This window comes from Cetorhinus maximus, chromosome 21 (assembly GCF_964194155.1).
Source record: "Cetorhinus maximus chromosome 21, sCetMax3.hap1.1, whole genome shotgun sequence".
Taxonomy (NCBI): domain Eukaryota; kingdom Metazoa; phylum Chordata; class Chondrichthyes; order Lamniformes; family Cetorhinidae; genus Cetorhinus; species Cetorhinus maximus.
In genome coordinates this window covers 1,299,323-1,320,694 of record NC_135899.1, presented here as the reverse complement: position 1 = coordinate 1,320,694, position 21,372 = coordinate 1,299,323, and the positions used below count along the sequence as shown (strand labels likewise).

Sequence of the window (21,372 nt, the reverse complement as noted above, 5' to 3'; positions counted from 1 at the left end):
CAGTGACAATGATGTTGTCAATAAGGGTTTCTAACCCTCACCCTGTCAGATGTGTCTCAGTTTAAACGGTGTGGAACTGTTGAGCGGAGGAACTCGGCCCCGCTGCGGAGTGAGTGAAGGCGGCTGAAGAGCGGCTGAGGTGGGATGGGGAGACCGGGAAACAGCCCAGAGCCCCTGGAAAGACCGGAATTAGAAAGTTTCAGTGTCCAAATTCATCAGTGGAGATATTGAGGGAGACACGGGGACGTTGCTGGATAGTCAGTCCGCCTCTCCCTATATGTAAAATCAGACGCTACCGAGAAGAGCGAATAACAGCAATTCCCTGAGAAGGGCAGTAAATTTAGTCGGGGAATCAATGAACTAAATGTTGAACACAGCGCATTGCTCCTTTAAAGTGGGGGATTTTTTTGGTGAATGTTTTTCAGATTGACAGCGGGATCTCGGTTATCTATGAGAAAATGAGTTGGAGTCAAACTGGGTTTGAATAAAATGAGTAAATGGAACAGAGCGTGTTTTTAAACTGATTTCTCTCAGTCTCCGGGTTAGTGCCCCAGCAGGATAAGCCTGTTGTTTTCTGGGTGAACAAGGATATCCATTTGTCATTTAATTTGGAAACATGGTTTTGTGGGCACACACTGGACACGTGGTTATATCAACAAAATCAAACAAAAGCTAAACAACTGAGTATGAGAGTAAGTATGGGAAACTCTATTTTTGACCCATTTCCATTTCTATTGGGGGTCCCAGTCTCACAGCAGATGGTCGAGGTTCCAGCGTTGTTTATTTCTCGAGAGAGAGGAAGAGGAGGTGATCGGTGGGAAATCTCATGTGTGATAAGACGAATGGGCGGTCGGAAGAAGGTTTCCGGGAGCAGGATGGAGCCCAGAGGAATGGACAGGAGGGTCGGTAATGTCCTCTGGACGAAAAACGGTAGTAATCTGCTTCTCTATTCCTCTCTCCGTCTCTATATCGGAAAAAGCTTGTGTCATGTCTGGACGGTTTACTGTGTGAATGGTGAGCTGTTTCTGAAGAGATGCACAAGGTTAGTTGATGATATTCTGCCAAACTAATGTGCAGATTGCAGGAATATTATTTTCAGGAGGGGATTAGGTGGGATATGGAATTCTCCTCACACCTCTGAGAATTGGCTAATTTCAGTCCAGGCTAATAGCAGAAACATAATTTCTGGTTATAAGGCGATAAGAATCCGATGAGTCGATTAGTTTTGGTTGCTGTAGTACAGCCAGCTCACATAATGGACTCCTCGATTGTTCTAAACTTTCACATGGGTCTGTGGAGTGGGAGTAGAGTCAATAGGATCCACAGCACCAACCTTCTGGTAACCTAATACATTACTGGGAAAGGCTGGTGAGATGAATGGAGGAATTCACACTGGGCAGTCATGGTGTCGTGCACTGATGCTGGATCGATGGTACATTGTGGAGATCCTGTCTGATCACTGATCTAGAATTTCTTGATGCTGACACTGGATCCGCTTTCAGTTTATGAATTCAGTTACACGGCGCAGTGAAAATGTGTTGCACATTGAAGTGAAGGACACTGGGTCTCATGGATACCTCATATCACCTTAACCCCTACCTCTCCCCGTCACCGGGGGAGGAAGATACAATCTAAGGGAGAATTGTGATAGTCTGTAGAGTTTGATTTAAAAAACTTGAGGTTGAATTTCCATGGGTGGATTCTCTAGACTGTCCACTGTATTTACTGGGAACCTGCAGCGATCCCGGAGAAATGGTGTAAACGACACCGGCAGGATTTCCACTGCTCTTCCGCCGAAGTTACAGCCAAATCTGGGCACCGCACTTTGGGAAGGCTGACAAGGCCAAAGGGATGTTGCAAGGGCAGATTTACCAGAATGCGACCAGGGATGAGGGACTTCAGTTAAATGGTGAGACCACCAAAGTGACGATTGAGAGAATCATCGTGGATTTAAAGGGAGAGGTCAGGAGGAGCTGGACAATATGTTTCAGTTTGTGTTTCCCATAAAGTAAAACACACCTTGGTCATCCATGCCTGGTGCTGCTTTGAGACAGAAGTATATGAAGGAGAGCAGCATCTGCCAGTCACTCACAGGACAAAATCCCCACCTCCTCCCATCCTCTCTCCACCCACCCCCAACTACCATCGGTCCTTCGCTCTCATCGCCTGGGTTCAATTATTCCCTGTTTATTCTTCATTCTGCTCTGGGTTTTGTCTTTAGGTCTCAGAGTGGGCGGGACCTGGAGCAGCAAATAACAATAATTCCTTGAGACAAAAACAAAAATTGCTGGAAAAACTCAGCAGTTCTGGCAGCATGTGTGGACAGAAAGACAGAGTTAACGTTTCGAGTCCAGACTCGAGTCATCTGGACTCGAGAAACGTTACCTCTGACTTCCTCTCCACAGATGTTGTCAGACCTGCTGAGTTTTGACAGTGATTTTTGTTTTTGCTTCAGATTTCCAGCATCCGCAGTGTTTTGCTTTTATCTTAATAATTCCTGTGTATTGCAGTGAAAGTCCTGAGGGAATTACCGAACTGAATGTGTTCAGGAGCAGCGCAGGAACATTGAAACTGAAAGTGGTTTGAATCAGGAAGTGCTGAGTGTGAACATGGCTTCCAGACAGCCGGAGGAGAGTTGGACTGAGGAGGCAATTTGTCCCATTTGTCTTGATTTCTTCACCGATCCGGTTTCACTGGAGTGTGGACACAACTTCTGCCGCTCCTGTATCACCCAGTGTTGGGAAAAGGAGATAAATTCCTGCCCGGAATGTAGAGAGGAGTTTCCGGAAAGAAACCTCAGAATAAATCGGGCCTTAGCGAATTTGGCTGAAAAAGCTCGAAAATTAAAGGTGAATCCGAAAGAGAAAGAAAGTAAATTTCACTGTGAGGAACATGAGGAAGAACTGAAGCTGTTTTGTGAAACTGACAAGAAATTGATCTGTGTGATTTGTAGAGATTCGCGGGAACACAGAGAGCACCGCTTCCTGCCGATTAAAGAAGCTGTTGGAATCTACAAGGTAAAAGGGAACAGATTTGATCACCTGATTATTTGATCACATTTTCATGGTCTCACACTTTTATTTTCTGATTTTCTCTCCCAATCCCAGGATCGGGTGAAATCTTCCTTCGATTCTCTCACACAGAAGAAATCGGCGGTTCTAGAAATGGAGCAGCGGCAGAAACAGAAAATTTCCCAAATTAGAGTAAAGTCTCCCTGTGCTGAGCTTCCAAATTTAATTCATTATTTTGTTGTTTGTATTACATAAAAATATTATTTTTAACGTTTCCTCTTCTAGGAACAGTCGAGCAGTCTGCAGACCCACATCGCATCCGAGTTCACTAAAATGCACCAGATTGTCACTGAGAAGGAGCAGCGTTTAATCCGAGATCTCAGGGAAGAAGAGGGAAAAATTCTGAAAACAATGGAGGGAAACCTTCGTGAAATTCAGGAGAATTTAAATTCTATTCAGGAGAAACTCTCACAGTTGGAAAAACTGTTGGAACAAAAGGACGGAGTGATATTTCTGAAGGTGAGGGATTATATTTCAGTTTAGTTCAGTGAAAGTGCACAGTCACAGCATGATCCACACGAGCCTCCTCCCATCCTACTTCATTCCCCCTGTCAATATATCCTTCTGCTCCTTTCCCCCTCATGTGCTTATCGAGCTTCCGCTTAAATATATCTGCAATGTTTGCCTCAGTGGGCGGAATTTAATGTGCTCCCACTGAGGCGAGTTTGGTGATGGGAGGGATAGGAGGGGGGTGGATGATGGGTGGGTACCCTGCCCCCGTTCAGCCTCTGACCTCCTTAAGTCCATACCAGGAAGGCTGGTGAACTGCCTTCCCACTGCCTGTTGAGCCCCTGAAGTGGACAATTAGTGTTCACTTAAAGGTCTGGTCTCACTGCCGCTGGTATTCACCCAGCAGCAGGCAGGGAACTCACCGTGAGGGAAGCTCAATAAATAAATCCTGTCCGGGTTGCTGCTGTGTTTCTCAGGGGGGTCCCACGTTCAAAAGCACTCAGTGCCTGACTGAGGGTCCCAACATCTTGTGGTGGGTAGGGGTCACTGAGAGCTATCCCACTGCACATGCAGCCAAGCTCCCCCACTCCCCTCTTGCCGGCGACTCCGAACCCGTGACCCCATTCCATCCATCACTCGCCTGTGGATCAGGTCCCTCCCCAGTGGTGTTTCTGAGCAATGAAGAGGTGCCAGCCTCTGATTGGCCGGCAGCTCTCAGTAGGCGGGACGTTTATCCCGACATTTCTTCATCCCAGGGAAGGCCCACCGCTGCCCAATGAAGAGCCTGATTGCCATTTAATGTGACAGGTCTTCCCAAAAGCAGGTGGTGTGGGGTCCTTGCCAGCTCAGCAGCTGGTGGACGAGACCATCAATACCCACGTTAAATTCCACCCGATGGCTCGGTGAGACAGTGAGTTCCGCATTCTCATCACTTTCCTGGTGAAGAAGTTTCTCCTGAACTCCTCATTGGATTTATTTGTAACTATATCATATTTAAAGCCCCTATTTTTGGACTCCCATCTCATGGAAACATCTTCACTGAATCGATCGAATCGACCCCTTTCATAATTTTAAAGATCTCTATCAGGTCTTCTCTTTTCTAGAGTAAAGTGGATCAATCTTTGCTGTTAATTGAACTCTATCAGTTCTTGTAAACTTTTTTATACTTTCTCCTGTGCTCCGATATTCTTTGTGTAGCATCTTCCTTCTCTTCTATGTCTGCAGCAATGGGAATTGACAATTCTCAGCAGCTTGTAACAATGTGAGTGTCATTCCTGCTTTCTGGATATGGACAGTCAATCTCGGTCAACTCAGATTTGTGTTTTGTTTATTTCAGGAGGAAGCATCTCAGAAGAGGAGGTAGGACATGAACTTTAGCGAAACTCAGTGCAAGTTGGTAAAATTACTCAGGCAAGTGTTTATGGTCAATTTGTAATCAACTGTTTAATACCGACAGGATTTGCAATGAATATAAAGAGCTGTCACTAGCAGATGATGTCCTGTCCATCGAAAAATTCAACGGACCTTTCCCGTGTCCAATGTGGGGAGAAATGCTGGATGCCATTAACCCTGGTAAAACTCAGATAATTTCCTTTATCCTGATTTATATCCTATAATTTGAATCATTATGTATACAAATATCTTGGATAGTGGGTGGTATTTAATGGAGGTGACGGGGGTCTCAGCCGCTGGGTGGAATGTCAGGGAGAGCCTGGTGCTGCCTCTTTTAGGGAAGGCCAGTCACATCAAAAGCCACTCAGACATTTGACAAGACAGCAGCGGGCCTTCCCCCAGATCAAGGAGCATGGGGGCGGAATCACACACGCTGAGTGCTGACGGCCAGTCAGAGGGGCGATGGCTGCTGCCAATACGACACCAGCCTGAGGCCTAGGATCAAGGATGGACCCCGGCAGACAGGTCAGTGATGGCTGGAGGGGCTTCGTGGGACAGGGAGTTTGGTAGCAATGGCAGGGCTTTCAGTCCCCCTCGCATCTTTGGAGAAAAGAGCAGTGTTAACATTTCAGATCAATGATTCAGAGCTGAATAAAATTAGGAATGTAAAGAAAGCCAAAAGGGGCGGTTTGGGGCTTAGCAATGTCAAAAGGCAAGGTTTGTGACAGGGTGGAGGACAGCAGAGATTAAATGATGAAAAGTTTCAGAGTACAAAAGCCAAAGGGAGTGGTAGTGGATAAAGTAAAGGATCGAAATCTGTGGCTGGATGATGTGTGGATGGCTGGATAGCAGCGGTCTGACTGAAAAGTAATGGAATAAAGAAAGAAATGTAAAAAACACACCGGAGAAAGAGAACCTAAAACAAAATGTAGGCAGAGGATCTAATCTAAAATTGTTGAATTCAGTGTTGAGGTGAGAAGGCTGCAGAGTGCTGAGTCGAATGATAAGCTGCTGTTCCTCAAGCTTCTCTTGAGATAAATTACAACACTGCAGGAGGCCGCGGATGGAAAGGTCAGAGTGGGAGCAAAATGTCAAGCGGCAGGAAGCTCGGGGTCATGTTTGTGGACAGTATTCAGTCAAGAAGCAGACATAAATCACTTTCACTTGGAAGGAGTGTCTGGAGCCTTGGATGATGAGAATAAAGGAGGTGAAATGGCAGGTGTTGCATCTCCTGTGAAGTGTGAAGTAGATCGGACATGGTGGAGGATCATGTCAACCATGGTGGGGAGAGTCCTTGGCTGAGGAAAAAGGCAGACAAATCGGGAGTCCTAGCACTCAATGTCCAAACAGATGTGATGGAGATGGAGTAAATGGGTGACTGGAGTAGAGTCGTACAGCAAACAGGGTTTGAGGGAGTGTAATCAAGTTAGCTGTGGGAGTCAATGAGCTTGTCGTGAATATTAGTGGATATCTTATTCCCAGAAATGGAGACAGAGAAGTCAAGGGAGAGAAGGGAAGAGTTAGAGATGGACCAGGAATGTAAAATGAGGCTGGAAATTACATATATACTAACATACGAATTAGGAGCAGGAGTAGGCCATTTGGCCCATCGAAACTGCTTTGCCATTCAATAAGATAATGGCTGATCTGATTTCGGTCCTTATGGCCTCAACTCTACATTCCTGTCTACCCCCTTTGAATCCCTTGTTCGTCAAGAATCTATCTACCTCTGCCTTAAAAATATTGAATGACCCTGCCTCCACTGCTCTCTTGAGATGAGATGTCTGTCGTAAATGGGAGACCCCTTATTTTTAAACTGCATGCCTCAGTTCTAGTCTAGTATGTTACCCTCGACACCATGTAGTCTCATCTTGTGAAATGCCTTCTGGAAATCTAAGTACAACAGCAGCAGCTGTGGGAGGTGTTAGTGTCGTGGTCCATTTCGTGAGACAATAATCCTCAAGCCCATTCTAATGCTGTGGGGACATGGGTTCAAATCCCACCGTGCTCGCTGGTGGAATTTAAGTTCAATGAACAAATTGGGAACATAAAGCTAGTCTCAGAAATGTTTTAGTTCATTCATTCATGGGGATGTGGGTGTCGCTGGCTAGGCCAGCATATATTGCTTATCCCTAATTGCCCTTGAGAAGGCGGTGGTGAGCTGCCTTCTTGAACCACTGAGGTCCTTGTGGCGTAGGTACACGCACAAAGCTGTTAGGAAGATACAGAATGAGTCTTAATAAAAATGTTTATATTTTGTGACCATAAAAAGTTGTCACGCAGAAGGAGGAGATCATTCGGCCCATTGTTCCTGTGATGTCTCTTTGGTAGAACTATCCAATTATCCACTTCCCTCCTCTTTCCCTTAGAACCATAGAAAAGTTTCAGTGCAAAAAGAGGCCATTCAGCCCATCCTATCTGTGCCAACCAAAAAAGAGAAAAAAAACTAGCCGCTCATCATCATCCCACCTTCCAGCATCTGGTCCATAACCTTGCAGGTTACAGCACTTCAGATGCAGATCCAGATACATTTTAAATGAGTTGAGCATTTCAGCCTCAACCACCAACTTAGGCAGTGAATTCCAGATGCTCATCACCCTCTTGGTGAAAAAGTTTTTCCTCATGTCCCTTCTAATGTTTCTGCTAATCACCTTAAATCTATGCCCCCTGGTAATTGATCCCTCAGCTCTAGTCTTTCAAGTCTTTCCTGTCTACACTATCTAGGCCCCTCATAATTTTGTACACCTCAAATTAGGTCACCCCTTATCCTCCTCTATTCTAAGGAAAGCAATCCTAACCTATCCAATCTCTCATCGTAGCTGCAGTTTTCAAGCCCTGGCAACAATCTTGTAAATCTCCTCTGCACTCTCTCCAGAGTAATTATGTTCTTCCTGTAACGTGGTGACCATAACTGTGCACAAAATTTCAGCTGTGGCCTAACCAGCGTTTTATACAGTTCCATCATCCCCATAGTCCTATAAACCTTTCCCTGCAAGTATTTAATCCAATTCTTTTTGCAATGTTCCTGTTGAATCTGTTTCCACTATATTTTCAAACAGTGCATTCCAGGTCACAACTCGCTGCGTAAAAGTAAAATATTTCCTCATATCGCCTCTGCTTCTTCTGTCAATCACCTTAAATCAGGTCATCTGGTTACCAAACCTTCTCCCCTCAGAATCATTTTCTCCTCATTTACTCTATCAAAAGCATTCATGATTTTGAGCACTTCTATCTAATCTCCACTTAACCTTCCCTGAAAAGGAGAACAACCTCAGTTTCTCCATCTGTCCATATAACTGAAGGCCCTCATTATTGGAACATTCTCGTCAGTCTCCTCTGCACCCTCTCCAATGCCTTGACATCCTTCCTAAAGAGTGATGTCCAGAATGGAACACAGTGCTTCAGCTGAGGCCTAACCAGTGGCTCATTAAATTTTAAAACAATCTGCTTGTTTTTCACTCTATTCCTCGAATAGTAAAGCCAAGTTTTTATTAACAGTCATCTCAACGTTCCCCGGCACCTTTAAAGATTTGAGTAAATACACCCAGGTCTCTTAGTTCCTGCACCTCCTTTAAAATTGTACCACTTTGTTCATATTGTCTGATCTCATTTTTCCGACCAAAATGTATCACCTAACATGTGTTAAATTTCATTTGCCCTGTGTCTGCCCATTTCACTGTCTATCCCTGTCTTCCTGAAGCCTGTTACTATCCTTTTCATTGTTTCCTACATTTGTGAGTTTTCAATCATCTTCAAACTTTTAAATTGGACCCTGAATACCCCAAGTTCAGTTTATTAGCATATATAGCAAAAAGATCAATGATCCTAATACCGACTCCTGGAGAACACAACTCTCCGGTCTGAAAAACAACTGTTCACCGCTATTTTCTGCTTTCCATCTCTTAGTCAAATTTACATCCATTCCTTTTAATTCCATGAGTTTTAATATTGCTGCCAAGTCTCATGTGAGACATTGTGAAATGCCTTCTGTAAGTCGTTAAACACATCGATCGCACTCCCCTCATCAAACCTCTTCACTACTTCATCAAGAACACAATCAAGATGTTTGCCTTTACCAAATCCATACTGACTTTATTATTTATTTGTGTGTTTATGTATTTTATTTTTAATCGCATACTTTTACAAAGGCCAAATCATTCTCTCTCAGATATTTGTCTCTACAAGTTTCCCCGCATCCGATGATGGATTGACTGGCCTGTAATTGTTGGCTTTACCCCTCCTCCCGTTTTTAAAACAATGCGTAACATTTGCAATCCTGCAGTCCTCTGGTACCTCCTGTAGATCCAAGGAGGATTGGAAGATTGTGGGCAGAGGATCCACAATTTCCACCTTTTCTTCCATCAGTAACCTGGGATGCATCCAATCCAGAAGAAATTCCTCCTCATCTCCATTTTAAATGGGAGACCCCTTATTTTTAAACCCTGCGAGCTGGTTCTAGATTTCCGCATGAGGGGAAACATCCTCTCAGCATCGACCCTTTCCAATCCCATTAGAATGTGATACTTTCCAATAACTTCAACTCAGATTTTTCTAAACTACAAGGGTATCGGCCCAACCTGCTCAAGGTTTCCTCATAAGACAACCCCTTCATCCCAGGAATCAGCTTAGTAAACATTTCGGAACTGCTTCCAATATAAATATATTATTTATTAAGTAATGAGACCAAAACTTTACACAGTACTTCAGGTGCAGTGTCATCAATGTCCTGTCGAATTGTAGCCAGATTTCCATATTTTTATACTCCAATCCCCTTTACTAAAGACCAACATTCCATTTGCCTTCTTAATTTCTTGCTGTACTCGCATGCTAACTTTTTCTGATTCATGTACAAGGACACTCAGATCCCTCTGTGCTGCAACATTGTGCAGTGCCTCTCCATGTGAATAATATTTTACTTTTCCATTCTTCCTGTCAAAGAGGGTGACCTTATATTTTCCACATTGTACTCCATCTGCCATATTTTTACACTCAATCTCTCCATATGTCAATTTGCATACTTTGTATCCTCCTCACAACTTGTTTTCCTCCTTATCCTTGTAGCATCAGCAAATTTGGCGACAATGCAGTCAGTCACTTCATACAAGTCATTAACGTAGATCATAAATATTTGAGGCCATAACACTGATCCCTGTGATTCTCCATTAGTTACAGTTTGCCAACCTGAAAGTGACCCATTCATCCCAGCTCTCTGTTTTGTGTTAGTGAGCTAATCCTCTATCCATTCTAATATATCATGAGCAATGCCATGTGCTCTAAATTTGTGCACCTTGTCAAATATTTTTTGGAAATCCAAATGTACTATTTCTACTGGTTTCTCTTGTTACACCTCCAATGTACTCCAGTAGATTTGTTTAACACATTTTCCTTTTCACAAAACCATGTTGACTCTGCCTGATTGTGTGATCATTTTCTAAATGCCCTGCATCTACCTCCTTAATAATGGATTCTGGCACTTTCCCAATGAGAGACGTTGGACTAACTGGCCTACAGTCTCTTGCTTTCTGTCACCCTCCATCCTTGAATGGTGATGTGACATTTGTAGTTTTCCAATCCACTGGGACCTTTCCACAATCATGGAAATTTTGGAAGATTACAGTCAATGCATCCACTATCTCTGCAGCTACTTCCTTTAAAATGCTAGGGTGCAGGCCTTAGGTCCAGGGGAACTGTCAACTTTTCAGTCCCAATAGTTTTCCTAGTACCTTGTCTCTAGTGATTGTGATTGTTTTAAGTTCCTAGCTCCCTCCCCCCCCATCGCCCACCCTGGGTTTTCTGCTATTCTTGGGATACTTTTTTGTCTTCTACTGTGAAGAATGATACAAAATACATGTTCAAAGTCTCTGCTATTTCCTTCTTTGCCAGTCTCACCCTCTAAGGGAACAACTCTCACTTTAGCTACTCTCTCCCTTTTTATATCATTGTAGAAGCTTTCACTGTTTGTTTTCATATTCCTTGCTAGTTTTCTCTCACACTCTAATTTGTCCCTTTTTATTACCATTGTTGTCATCCTTTTCTGGTTTCTAAAAAAATCCCAATATTCTGGGCTACCACTAATCTTTGCAGCATTGTACATCTTTTCTTTCAATTTCATATCATCCTGAACTTCCATTGTTATCCACGAACAGTGTATCCTTTCCATGTACTCTTTCTTTCTCAATAGAATAATAGCTTCTTGAGAGTTTTGAAATATATCCTTAAATATCTGCCACTGCTTCTCTGCTGTCTAACCTTTTAACCTATTTTCCTGTTTCACCTTAGCTAACTCTGTCTTCATAACCTTGTAATTGTCTTTAATTGTCTTCTCACCTTGAATGTGAAATTCTATCATGTGACGATCACTCTTACCAAATTGATCCTTTACTATCAGGTCATTAATTAACCCTGTATAAACACTTATTACCATGTCTAAAATAGCCTGTGCCCTAGTTGGGTCCAGAACATATTGTTCAAAGAAACATTCTCAAATTCAGCAGAAACTCATGCCTCAGTCTACCATTGCCAGTTTGATTTGTTCAATATATTTGAAGATGAATATTTCCCACGTTTATTGCCATCTCTTTCTTACAGGTCTCCATTATTTATTGACTGATACTCTATCTTATAGTGTAGCTACTTTCAGGAGGACAGAAGCATTCCACCAGTGACTTCTTTCCTTTACTATTTCTAATCTCCACCCAAACTAATGCTATATTTTGATTCTCTAAACGAAAGTCATTTCTCACGACTGCACTGATCTCATCCTTTATTATCAGAGCTACCCACCTCCATTCCTTACTTCCTGTTCCTCCAAAATGTTATACATCCTTGCATATTTAGGTCCCAGCCGGAGTAACTTTGCAGCCATGTCTCTGTAATGGAGATCATATCACACTTATTTATTCCTATTTATGTTATGAATTGATCCATCTCCTTATGAAAGCTGTGTGCATTCTGATAAAGATCATTTTGTACTTTTTACAATTTTCCCTCCTCTGACCTTATTTGCTGTTGCACTGTTATGTTTGCAGATGACACCAAAATAGGTGGGAAAGTAAGTTGCAATGAAGAAATAAGAAATTTACAAAAGGATATGGACAGGTTAGGTGAATGTGCCAAAATTTGGCAGATGCAGTTGAACGTGAATAAGTGTGAGGTTATCCATTTTTGTCAGAAGAATAAAAATGCGATTTATTATTTATATGGATAGAAACTTCAGATTGCTTCAGTGCAGAGGGATCTGGAGGTCCTCGTGCATGAATTGCTGAAAGCTAGTATGCAGGTACAGCAGGTAATAGGGAAGACAAGTGAAATTTTGGCATTTATTGCTAAAGGAAAAGAGTATAAAAATAGGGATGTGTTGTTGCAACTGTACAAGGCATTGGTGAGACCGCACCTGGAGTGCTGTGCACAGTTTTGGTCCCCTTACTTGAGGAAGGATGTAGTTGTACTGGAGGCGGTTCAGAGGAGGTTCACTAGATTGATTCCAGAGATGTGGGGCTTGTCTTATGAGGAGAGATTGAGCAATTTAGGCCTATACCGCTAGAATTTAGAAGGATGAGAGGAGATCTAATTGAGGTATATAAGATGCTAAAGGGGATAGACAAAGTAGACATGGAGCGGATGTTTCCCCTTGTGGGGCATTCTAGAATAAGAGGCCACAGTTTTAGGCTAAGGGGTGGTAGATTTAAATCAGAGATGAGGAGGAATTACTTTTCTCAAAGGGTCGTGAATCTGTGGAAGTCACTGCCTCAGAGTGCAGTGGATGCCGGGACGCTGATTAAATTTAAGGAGGAGATGGTAATTAATTCAAAGCTTATGGGGAGAGGGCGGGAAATTGGAGTTGAGGCCGAAAGGAGATCAGCCATGATCCTAATGAATGGCAGGGCAGGCTTGAGGGGCTGAATTACCCACTGCTCCTAGTTCTTATGTTCGTGCACTCTGTCCCTTCCTGTCACAATCTTGTTAGCATTACTCGGCACTATTGCCTTGTCCTTCCTTTTAAACTTTTGTGAACACAGCCACCGACACTATTTAGTTTAAAGCTCTCAGTCTCCTTCTTCTTCAGTTCTCTGCCCAAAGGCAGGTCTGACCCAAAGCACCGCAATCTCCACCACGCGTAGGGTAAGGAGACAGGTCCCAAATCCATCCCACCGGAACGACGATTGATCACCGTGCTGTTCACACCAACCTGACCCACATCGTTCATCCAGCCAAGGAGGCTGAGTCACTATGGCAACATACACTTCTCCATTCATGTTATATCCTGGAACTATAAATAGTGATGGTCAAGGCTCCAATTTTAATTCTATCGCATAGAATCGTTCCCACTTTTACCACCTGCCATTCGCAGGATTTACAAGTTGATCCTCAACCTTTTCAGTTGTGTTACGAACACACATTCCTTGGCATCAAGTCCTGGAGTGCGGCTTGAACCTGGAGCTTCTGGCTCAGAGGCAGGAGCACTGCCCGCTGTGTCACAAGATCTCCAAAGCTCTCACTGCAGCACTATTTGTACAATTCACCAGGAGCCTGGTCCCAGTGCAGTTCAGGTGAAGGCTGTTCCAATGGTACAGCTTCCTCTGTCCCCAGTACTGGTGTCAGTTTCCCATCCATCAAAACACTTTCCCATCTGTTCTGTAAAATATCTCCATGCCTGTGGGGAATTTGCTGGAGTAATTTGTGGGTAATTTTCATACCATAATCACACACAGGGGCAACCATTCTTATACACACATAAAAATAGTCCCATACTCACAGTCACACGCCTGTCACACACACAAATAGCGCACATCGATCTGCAGAAATATTTGTCGACGCACAGACACACTCATACCCCCAATCCGACAGAGTGAGTTTCCTCAATCAGTAATCTGCTCAGCAGCGTGGTGGGTGTTTGAATCCCAGATATTGTAAATCCCTTTTGTGATGCATTAAACTGGGAACAGGATTTATTTTAACATTGAGGCTCCAGTTCCAGCTTTTGTTCATTTTCTTATTTCTATCCCCACACAATCCCACAGAGCTGAGGAGGGTGGGTGTAATGTTTGATATTTCCAGAAGCTGTGACCTCCCTCTGTGGAAGTCCCAGTGTTTTCTGCTGTTGTCAGATTCTCATTTCCTCCCCTCAGGGCGGCTCTTTTTCATGTTGAGCAACAGGAAAACAAATCAAAAATGGTCAAATCGATGAAAGTCTCTCCCCCGATCCCCAGTGAGTCTCTTCCCCGATCCCCAGCGAGTCTCTCCTCCGATCCCCAGTGAGTCTCTCCCCCGATCCCCAGTGAGTCTCTCCCCCGATCCCCAGCGAGTCTCTCCCCCGATCCCCAGTGAGTCTCTCCCCCGATCCCCAGTGAGTCTCTCCCCCGATCCCCAGTGAGTCTCTCCCCCGATCCCCAGTGAGTCTCTCCCCCGATCCCCAGTGAGTCTCTCCCCCGATCCCCAGTGAGTCTCTCCCCCGATCCCCAGTGAGTCTCTAATTCTCTGCTTTTTTCTCCCAGTCTCTGTGACCCTGGATGTGGAAACAGCGAATCCCGGGCTCGAGGTGTCTGAGGATCTGAAGAGTTTGAGACGGACCGGGACCCGGAGGAGTCTCCCTGACACCGGGAAGAGGTTTACAGTCTGGTCCTGTGTCCTTGGATCAGAGGGATTCACATCGGGGAGACATTACTGGGAGGTGGAGGTGAAGGGGAATCGGGACTGGAAACTGGGAGTAGCCGCAGAGTCTGTGGAGAGGGACTGGGTCAGTCTGAGCCCGGAGACAGGATTCTGGACCATTGGGCGGTTTGGGGATCAGTTTAATATAAACTCCTCTCCTGGATCCCGTCTCCCTGTCGGTCAGATCCCCGGGAAGGTGGGAGTTTATCTCAGTTTTGAGTCTGGGACAGTTTCATTTTACAGCGCGGACACCAAGTCCCATCTCCACAGCTTCACTGGGAATAAATTCACTGAGAAACTTTATCCTTTCTTCTGGACCTGGGATGGAAACCAGTTCCTGAGAATCTGCTCCGGTTCTGGAAAAGGGGCGGGGCCTCAGCGGTGTACACCGTCTTTGACGTCACAATGACTTGACCCCGTGATTAGGGTCAGGGGAAGAGGTCAGGGGTTGGAGGTTAGAAACCCCCATTGACAACAGGTTGTCACTTAACGTGTCATTTAATCTCCAAATTGTAAAATCCCAATCAGACTGTAAATAAAACCAATACAAATATAAACGTCATAGGATTAAAATAAAATGTAAATTAAACATATTGTGTGTCTCCTTCCTTCATTTACACCCTGCTTCAGTCAGTCAAACCACCCAGTCCCACCCTCCATCTCTTCACCTGTTTCCCAGTCTGTAGCTGGGTTTTTTTTCTGTGTTTCCATTTCTCACTCTGCACCCAGAACATGAAAACCTGAGAGAGAAATCCAGATATTGAAGGGTGACAATACTGCATTTCCATGGCAATTGGGAATTTATATTTTTCTCTCTTCGACCCCCTCACTTCAAGCTGACCCTTCCCCAGTGTTCATGCTGAGACTCTCTTTCCACACTCCCTCTCAGTTTAACACTGACACACTCCTTCCTCACACCCTAAAGGGCCAATCCGAGGATCTGCCCCTTTCCATCTCTGTTCCTCTGCCACTCATTTCCCCACTTTCCCTTCATTTCATTTATGAATATCTCCAGAACATCACCTATCTCCACCCCCACCTAGCTCACACCCAGTGCCTTAACCCTGCCTCTATCATCTCCACACTTGATGGCTGCAACACTTTCCTTATTGAGCTGCCATGTTCCACCTTCAAACTGAGAGGATCACACTGGCAGACAGAGCAGAGATGCTCAAAGCTGTTCCCTAATTATTATCTCCTCTCAATGTTCCTGAAATGTAATAGGATAAAAATATTTTTGGATAGTTTTCTAATATTCTTCAGGAAAATGTGTGCATCCGGCAACAGCTCCATCAGCCCTTTCTCATCACTCCCACTGTCACGTATATTAAAAATCAGGTTAATATTGTATTCTGAAAATGAGAAGATTCCTCGGGTATTCAGCACCTCAAATACACAAATTAGCGTCTTCAAGGAGACGGGGTGTTCGGAAATCTTGGTTTTAAAGAGCAGAAATCAGACGTTTGCTGCAATGCTGGTGTAAAACACGCGCTGATCCGCTGACGCCTGTTTTGTGACCGCTGATCAAAGTGAAAATTCCTCCCAGTGTTTAACTTTCCCTTGCAGTTCATTGTAGTGCCGGTTGCTGCCAGATGATGGTGCTGTTGAGCTGTACAAAGATCAGCCAAGTTTTACAGCGCAGTATCGCCACCTGCTGCTGAATATCTGGGACTGGCGGCAATACCAAAAACAGAAAATGCTGCAACACTCGGCTGATCAGACAATTCAGGCAGGACCTTTCTTCACAACTGAAAGAGAATTAGATCAGAAAAATAGGAGGGGATATAAACACGAGCCTGGACTTCCCACTTCCATGTTCCTGTCACACACCGAGTCCCTATCGGGAAATTCCACACTGCCGGTCTGTACAATGTTCAAAAAAGCCTAGGTTGGGAGTGTGAAATTTCCCAGTTTGGGATCTTGATGTGTGTCTGCAGAGCTGGATTCAAAAAGCTGGGCCTGTATTCCGAGTACAGAGAGGAGATTCACATTCTCAGCATCCGCAGTATTTTGCTTTTAACAGAGAGGATAAGAACTCCCTCATAGTTAAATAACTGGGGACATTGATGGATAGTTAGAACGTGAGGATGAAAGGAAAATTAGACGGTGCAACACCACCACCGCCTGGCCCAGAACGGTATTACAGGAATAAAATCAGATTGCAAAATACCGTGCAGCGCCTCCACCTAGTGGCTTCTGGTGATACTGCAACATCAAGTTTCCCTGTTCTCTTCACCAGCAAATTAAAATTGTAATAAAAACAGTCAGCGCTGGAAAAGTGCCCACCAGATGCAGTCTGTGGGGAGAGAAACAGAGTTGACGTCTCTTCTTCAGATGATTTCCAGCATCCGCAGTATTTTGTTTTAATTACAACAGATCAAATTGTTAAATTGTATAAATATAGTTTATTGGTGCAACAACACTACTTGTCAGTCAAACAGTAAACCTAAAACCACAAACTATCTAGGATTTTTTTCCTAACCGTGTAATTTCTCAGAATCTTTGTTATTTAGTGAGAAGAGGAGGTGGCCATTCAGGCCCTCGAATTTATTTCCATGCTCAATGAGATCACTCAGCTTCATTTACTGCCTGAAAGACGATATCAGAACTTCAGTCACTACTGTCTGATGATAGCTCTCCAGGGTTCCTGTGTATCGATGTTGATGAAGGTATTTGGACAAAAACACTTTTTTAACATCAAAATCCTATTTTGCATGGAGCAACACTGCCACCTGCGGGCTGTGACCGGGACTCCACGGATTTATTTTCTCCTGCATTACCGAATGTGGTCACCTGGTGAGGGTAGAGCACCGTCATTTCTTTCTGTTTGGAGCTGATTCTGTTGACTGGATTACCAGCTTGAAGTGACTTTAAATAATTACTGTTTGTGCAGTGAATGGTTCCATTAGTCTGTGTAGATATTAGGGATGGGCAACAAATACTGGCTTTTCCACTGACACCCACCTGTTCTGAACTGCCACCATGTTCTGAGATTGGGTTTATCTGTCTTGGACACCAGGCGTGAGACTTGGTTCGTTGACAGGCTGTAGACATACTTTAATATCTGTTTAACAATTGTTTATTTGTACTACTTCTAAACAGGTTACAGAGTAGGCATATAGCTCATAATCATGATTCCAATCTCTCATGTGAGAGTCTAATTCATGACTGACTCGTGTCAGTGGTGTATCATCATCCATGTCATACATTACCACATCCCGTCTGTTAATCCTATATACTACACGTTAACCTCTCCCCAGGTATGCTCTCCTACTTTTAACAACAGCACGAAACTATGTCTTTAACTATTCACATTGCATTTTTGTGACTCGTTTTTTACAATTTCTCCAAATCCCATTTTGAATTGATCTTTTCCAATTCTTTTTGAACAAAGTCAATTATATTCTCGCTGTGGAATTTCATAGTTTGTTCCAACACTTCAATTCTTTTGCATAATCCATGAACTATATCACTCCGCTCTATTCCAGGTTTAGAACGGTCTTTTGCAAACTGTCCACTTGCCTGGATTCTAACTGCTATATTTTGCATATTAGCACTGGCAAGCACTTTCAAATCAGTGTCTCTGCTCATTGACTTTGCCAGGCCATTTTGCACTTTGTTCTTTTTGTTGGCAATTCTTGATTTCCAATTTTGCAAGCACTTCAGCTGTTTTCACATTGTCCATGACTGAGGTTGATATATCAGTAATTTTACTTGGATCCGTTCTCTGCTCAACTGGGCCACAGTTCAGAGTTTTTATTCACAGGAACAACTTTGGAACTCTGACACTCCATACCATATATCTTCTCCTTCATAATCATTTTATAAGGATTCATAGATGCAACCAATGTTCAAGGTTTTCCAATTCCACCTTCTCATGATAAATCCTGAACCAGTTATTATTCCACGTCCAATCACCCGCTGTCCACGTTTCAAATCCGGCAATAGCCCCCAGTTTGTTTTGATCCCCACTGAGGTTACCCCTGGACAAGCCTGATCCCAGTGTGGAAGCCAGCTTGATAGATCCGAACTTATATTTGTTTGTTTAGATACGTGGAGAGTGGCTAATGAACAGTCATATGAGTCAGCTGATGAACTTGTCATAAAAGAATAAAACATTTATTCAACAAGATGAACTATATTACAATACTCCTTCACCCACAACTATACCTTTAAGATATATACAGATTTGTAAGGATAACACAAGTTACAAAATTTATCTTATACTGTAATGTCCAAAGAAAATACACAGTACATGTACTAATGGGCACCAACTGATACAGTGCATAAAATGAATGCAGCATCCAACATTGATGGAACATCTCAGAATAATTTTTCTTCTCAGTTCTCTGCCCAAAAGCAGTTCAAACCCACAGCACCATGATCTCCAGCACAGGTAAGACAAGGAGGCAGCTCCCAGATCTACCCCAGCTGGAACACGGATCAAACCCCATGCTGTCGGCACCAATCGGATCCTCACCAGCCAATTGGCCCCACAAAGTCTCTGAGTTGCTGAGGCAACACACACTTTAACACATGGGCAACCATACCCACATCCCAGGAATGAATAAAAAAATGTTGTGATCTGGAGCAATGAATATTGCTGGTAAGTGCTCCAGATTTCTTTCCATCACATGACTGATCAGGAATCGTTCCCATTCTCATCGCTGCCATTAGCACATGTTGGAAGCTTTTTCAGGTTTCTGCTCAACCTGTTTAGCTGCCTTAAAAACAGGTGCCTTGCCATGTCCATCAAGCCCTATGATGGGTCTTGAACTGTCCGCTCCTAACTCAGAGGCAGGGATGGTACCACTGCGCCACAAAATCTCCTCTCAAGTTAATGCAGCACTTCAAACTACACCATGGCTAGTTAGTACAGCACGGTAAAATAATACAGTACGTCAAACTAAATCCCAACACAAACTAATACTGACTGCACTGCCGAGCTCCCCTCTTATCAAACCCCCCCCTCAGTAAAATTAACTCACTGCCTGTGAATCTCTTCACCTGTGTGTAACTCTACTTTCACTAGGAAACAGCTCATGCCTTGAAGCTCTCCCCGCCTGTGAAATTCCTAATCTGAAACACAGCCCCTTAAAATCCTGAACACTGAAATCCCAGGCCCTGTGGAAAGCTCCCTTTGAAACAGGGAAAACGGTGAAACTCCATCAACTGTGAAATTCCTCCCACTGTATGTGGAACTCCAAAACTCAGCGTGTGCATTTCCACCCTGGGAAACTCCTCCCAGTCACACCCACCCCCCACCACCCTGTGAAACTCCTCCCAGTCACACCCACCCCCCACCGCCCTGTGAAACTCCTCCCAGTAACACCCACCCCCCACCACCCTGTGAAACTCCTCCCAGTCACACACACCCCCCACCGCCCTGTGAAACTCCTCCCAGTCACACCCACCCCCCACCGCCCTGTGAAACTCCTCCCAGTCACACCCACCCCCCACCACCCTGGGAAACTCCTCCCAGTCACACCCACCCCCCACCACCCTGTGAAACTCCTCCCAGTCACACACACCCCCCATCGCCCTGTGAAACTCCTCCCAGTCACACCCACCCCCCACCACCCTGTGAAACTCCTCCCAGTCACACACACCCCCCACCGTCCTGTGAAACTCCTCCCAGTCACACCCACCGCCCTGTGAAACTCCTCCCAGTCACACACACCCCCCACCGCCCTGTGAAACTCCTCCCAGTCACACCCACCCCCCACCGCCCTGTGAAACTCCTCCCAGTGCCACCCACCCCCCACCGCCCTGTGAAACTCCTCCCAGTCACACCCACCCCCCACCGCCCTGTGAAACTCCTCCCAGTAACACCCACCCCCCACCGCCCTGTGAAACTCCTCCTGTGATACGAATCCCTGTGAAACTCCTGCCCTGCGTAAAAAATCCTCTCAATGTGGGACTCCAAAAATACCCCCATCTATCCCCTCCAGTGTGATAAGGTGGCCATTAATGGAACTCAGGAATCCCAGACACTCTCCCTCACCACCCCACCATGCAAGCAAATTCACAAACATAATTAGGAGCTTATGGCCAGGCCAATATAATTAATTAAAACAAGCACTGAGATTGTATTGATACACTGAATTACTTTATTATTCAAGTTTAAATAATAATTGTTAATAATGACTGTACTAATAACTAATAAAAATACTGGATATATCTAATGTAGTAATAGTGGGGATGTGCACAAGACCAGCTCCTCTGCTCCTTTCTCCTTGTCTCCCGGTCCTGTGCTTTCCTCTTCTGTTTCTTTCCTATTCTGTCAAGGGAAATGAGCGTCATTTGCTGCCCATCCCTAGTTGCCCTTGAGAAGGTGGTGGGAGCTGCCTTCTTGAACCGGTGCAGTCCATGTGGGGTAGATACACACACAGTGCTGTTAGGGAGGGAGTTCCAGGATTTTGACCCAGCGACAGTGAAGGAACAGCAATATATATCCAAGTCAGGATGGTAAATGGCTTGGAGGGGAACTTGTAGGTGATGGTATTCCCATGCGTCTGCTGCCCTTGCCCTTCTAGGTGATAAATGTCCTGGGTTTGGAAGGAAAGAGAACCAGAGGGCACGGATTTAAAGTGATTTGCAAAAGAAGGAAAAGTGATATGGAAAAAATCTTTACAACTCAGCAAATGGTTAGGATCTGGAATGTACTGTCTGAGAGTGTGGTGGAGACAGGGTCAATCGAGTGGTTAGGGTCTGGAATGTACTGTCTGAGAGTGTGGTGGAGACAGGGTCAATCGAGTGGTTAGGATCTGGAATGCACTGTCTGAGAGTGTGGTGGAGACAGGGTCAA

At 44.4% G+C, this 21,372-nt stretch overlaps 1 protein-coding gene across 2 annotated transcripts in view; it reads left to right on the top strand.

Moving 5' to 3' along the window:
• Nucleotides 1-2,264: 2,264 nt before the first annotated feature.
• The window catches only part of LOC144695549 (zinc-binding protein A33-like), an 84,092-nt gene continuing 64,984 nt past the window's right edge, over nt 2,265-21,372 (top strand). Inside the window, exons 1-6 of one of the 2 annotated variants that reach the window (XM_078566420.1) lie at nt 2,272-3,017; nt 3,108-3,203; nt 3,297-3,530; nt 4,858-4,880; nt 4,978-5,093; nt 14,408-15,133. In XM_078566420.1, coding sequence (XP_078422546.1) covers nt 2,610-3,017; nt 3,108-3,203; nt 3,297-3,530; nt 4,858-4,880; nt 4,978-5,093; nt 14,408-14,973 — 1,443 coding nt within the window. In that variant the 5' untranslated portion in view covers nt 2,272-2,609 and the 3' untranslated portion in view covers nt 14,974-15,133. Of the gene's footprint in view, nt 3,018-3,107; nt 3,204-3,296; nt 3,531-4,857; nt 4,881-4,977; nt 5,094-14,407; nt 15,134-21,372 lie in introns of those variants that run through there. The other variant, XM_078566423.1, reaches the window with a different exon arrangement.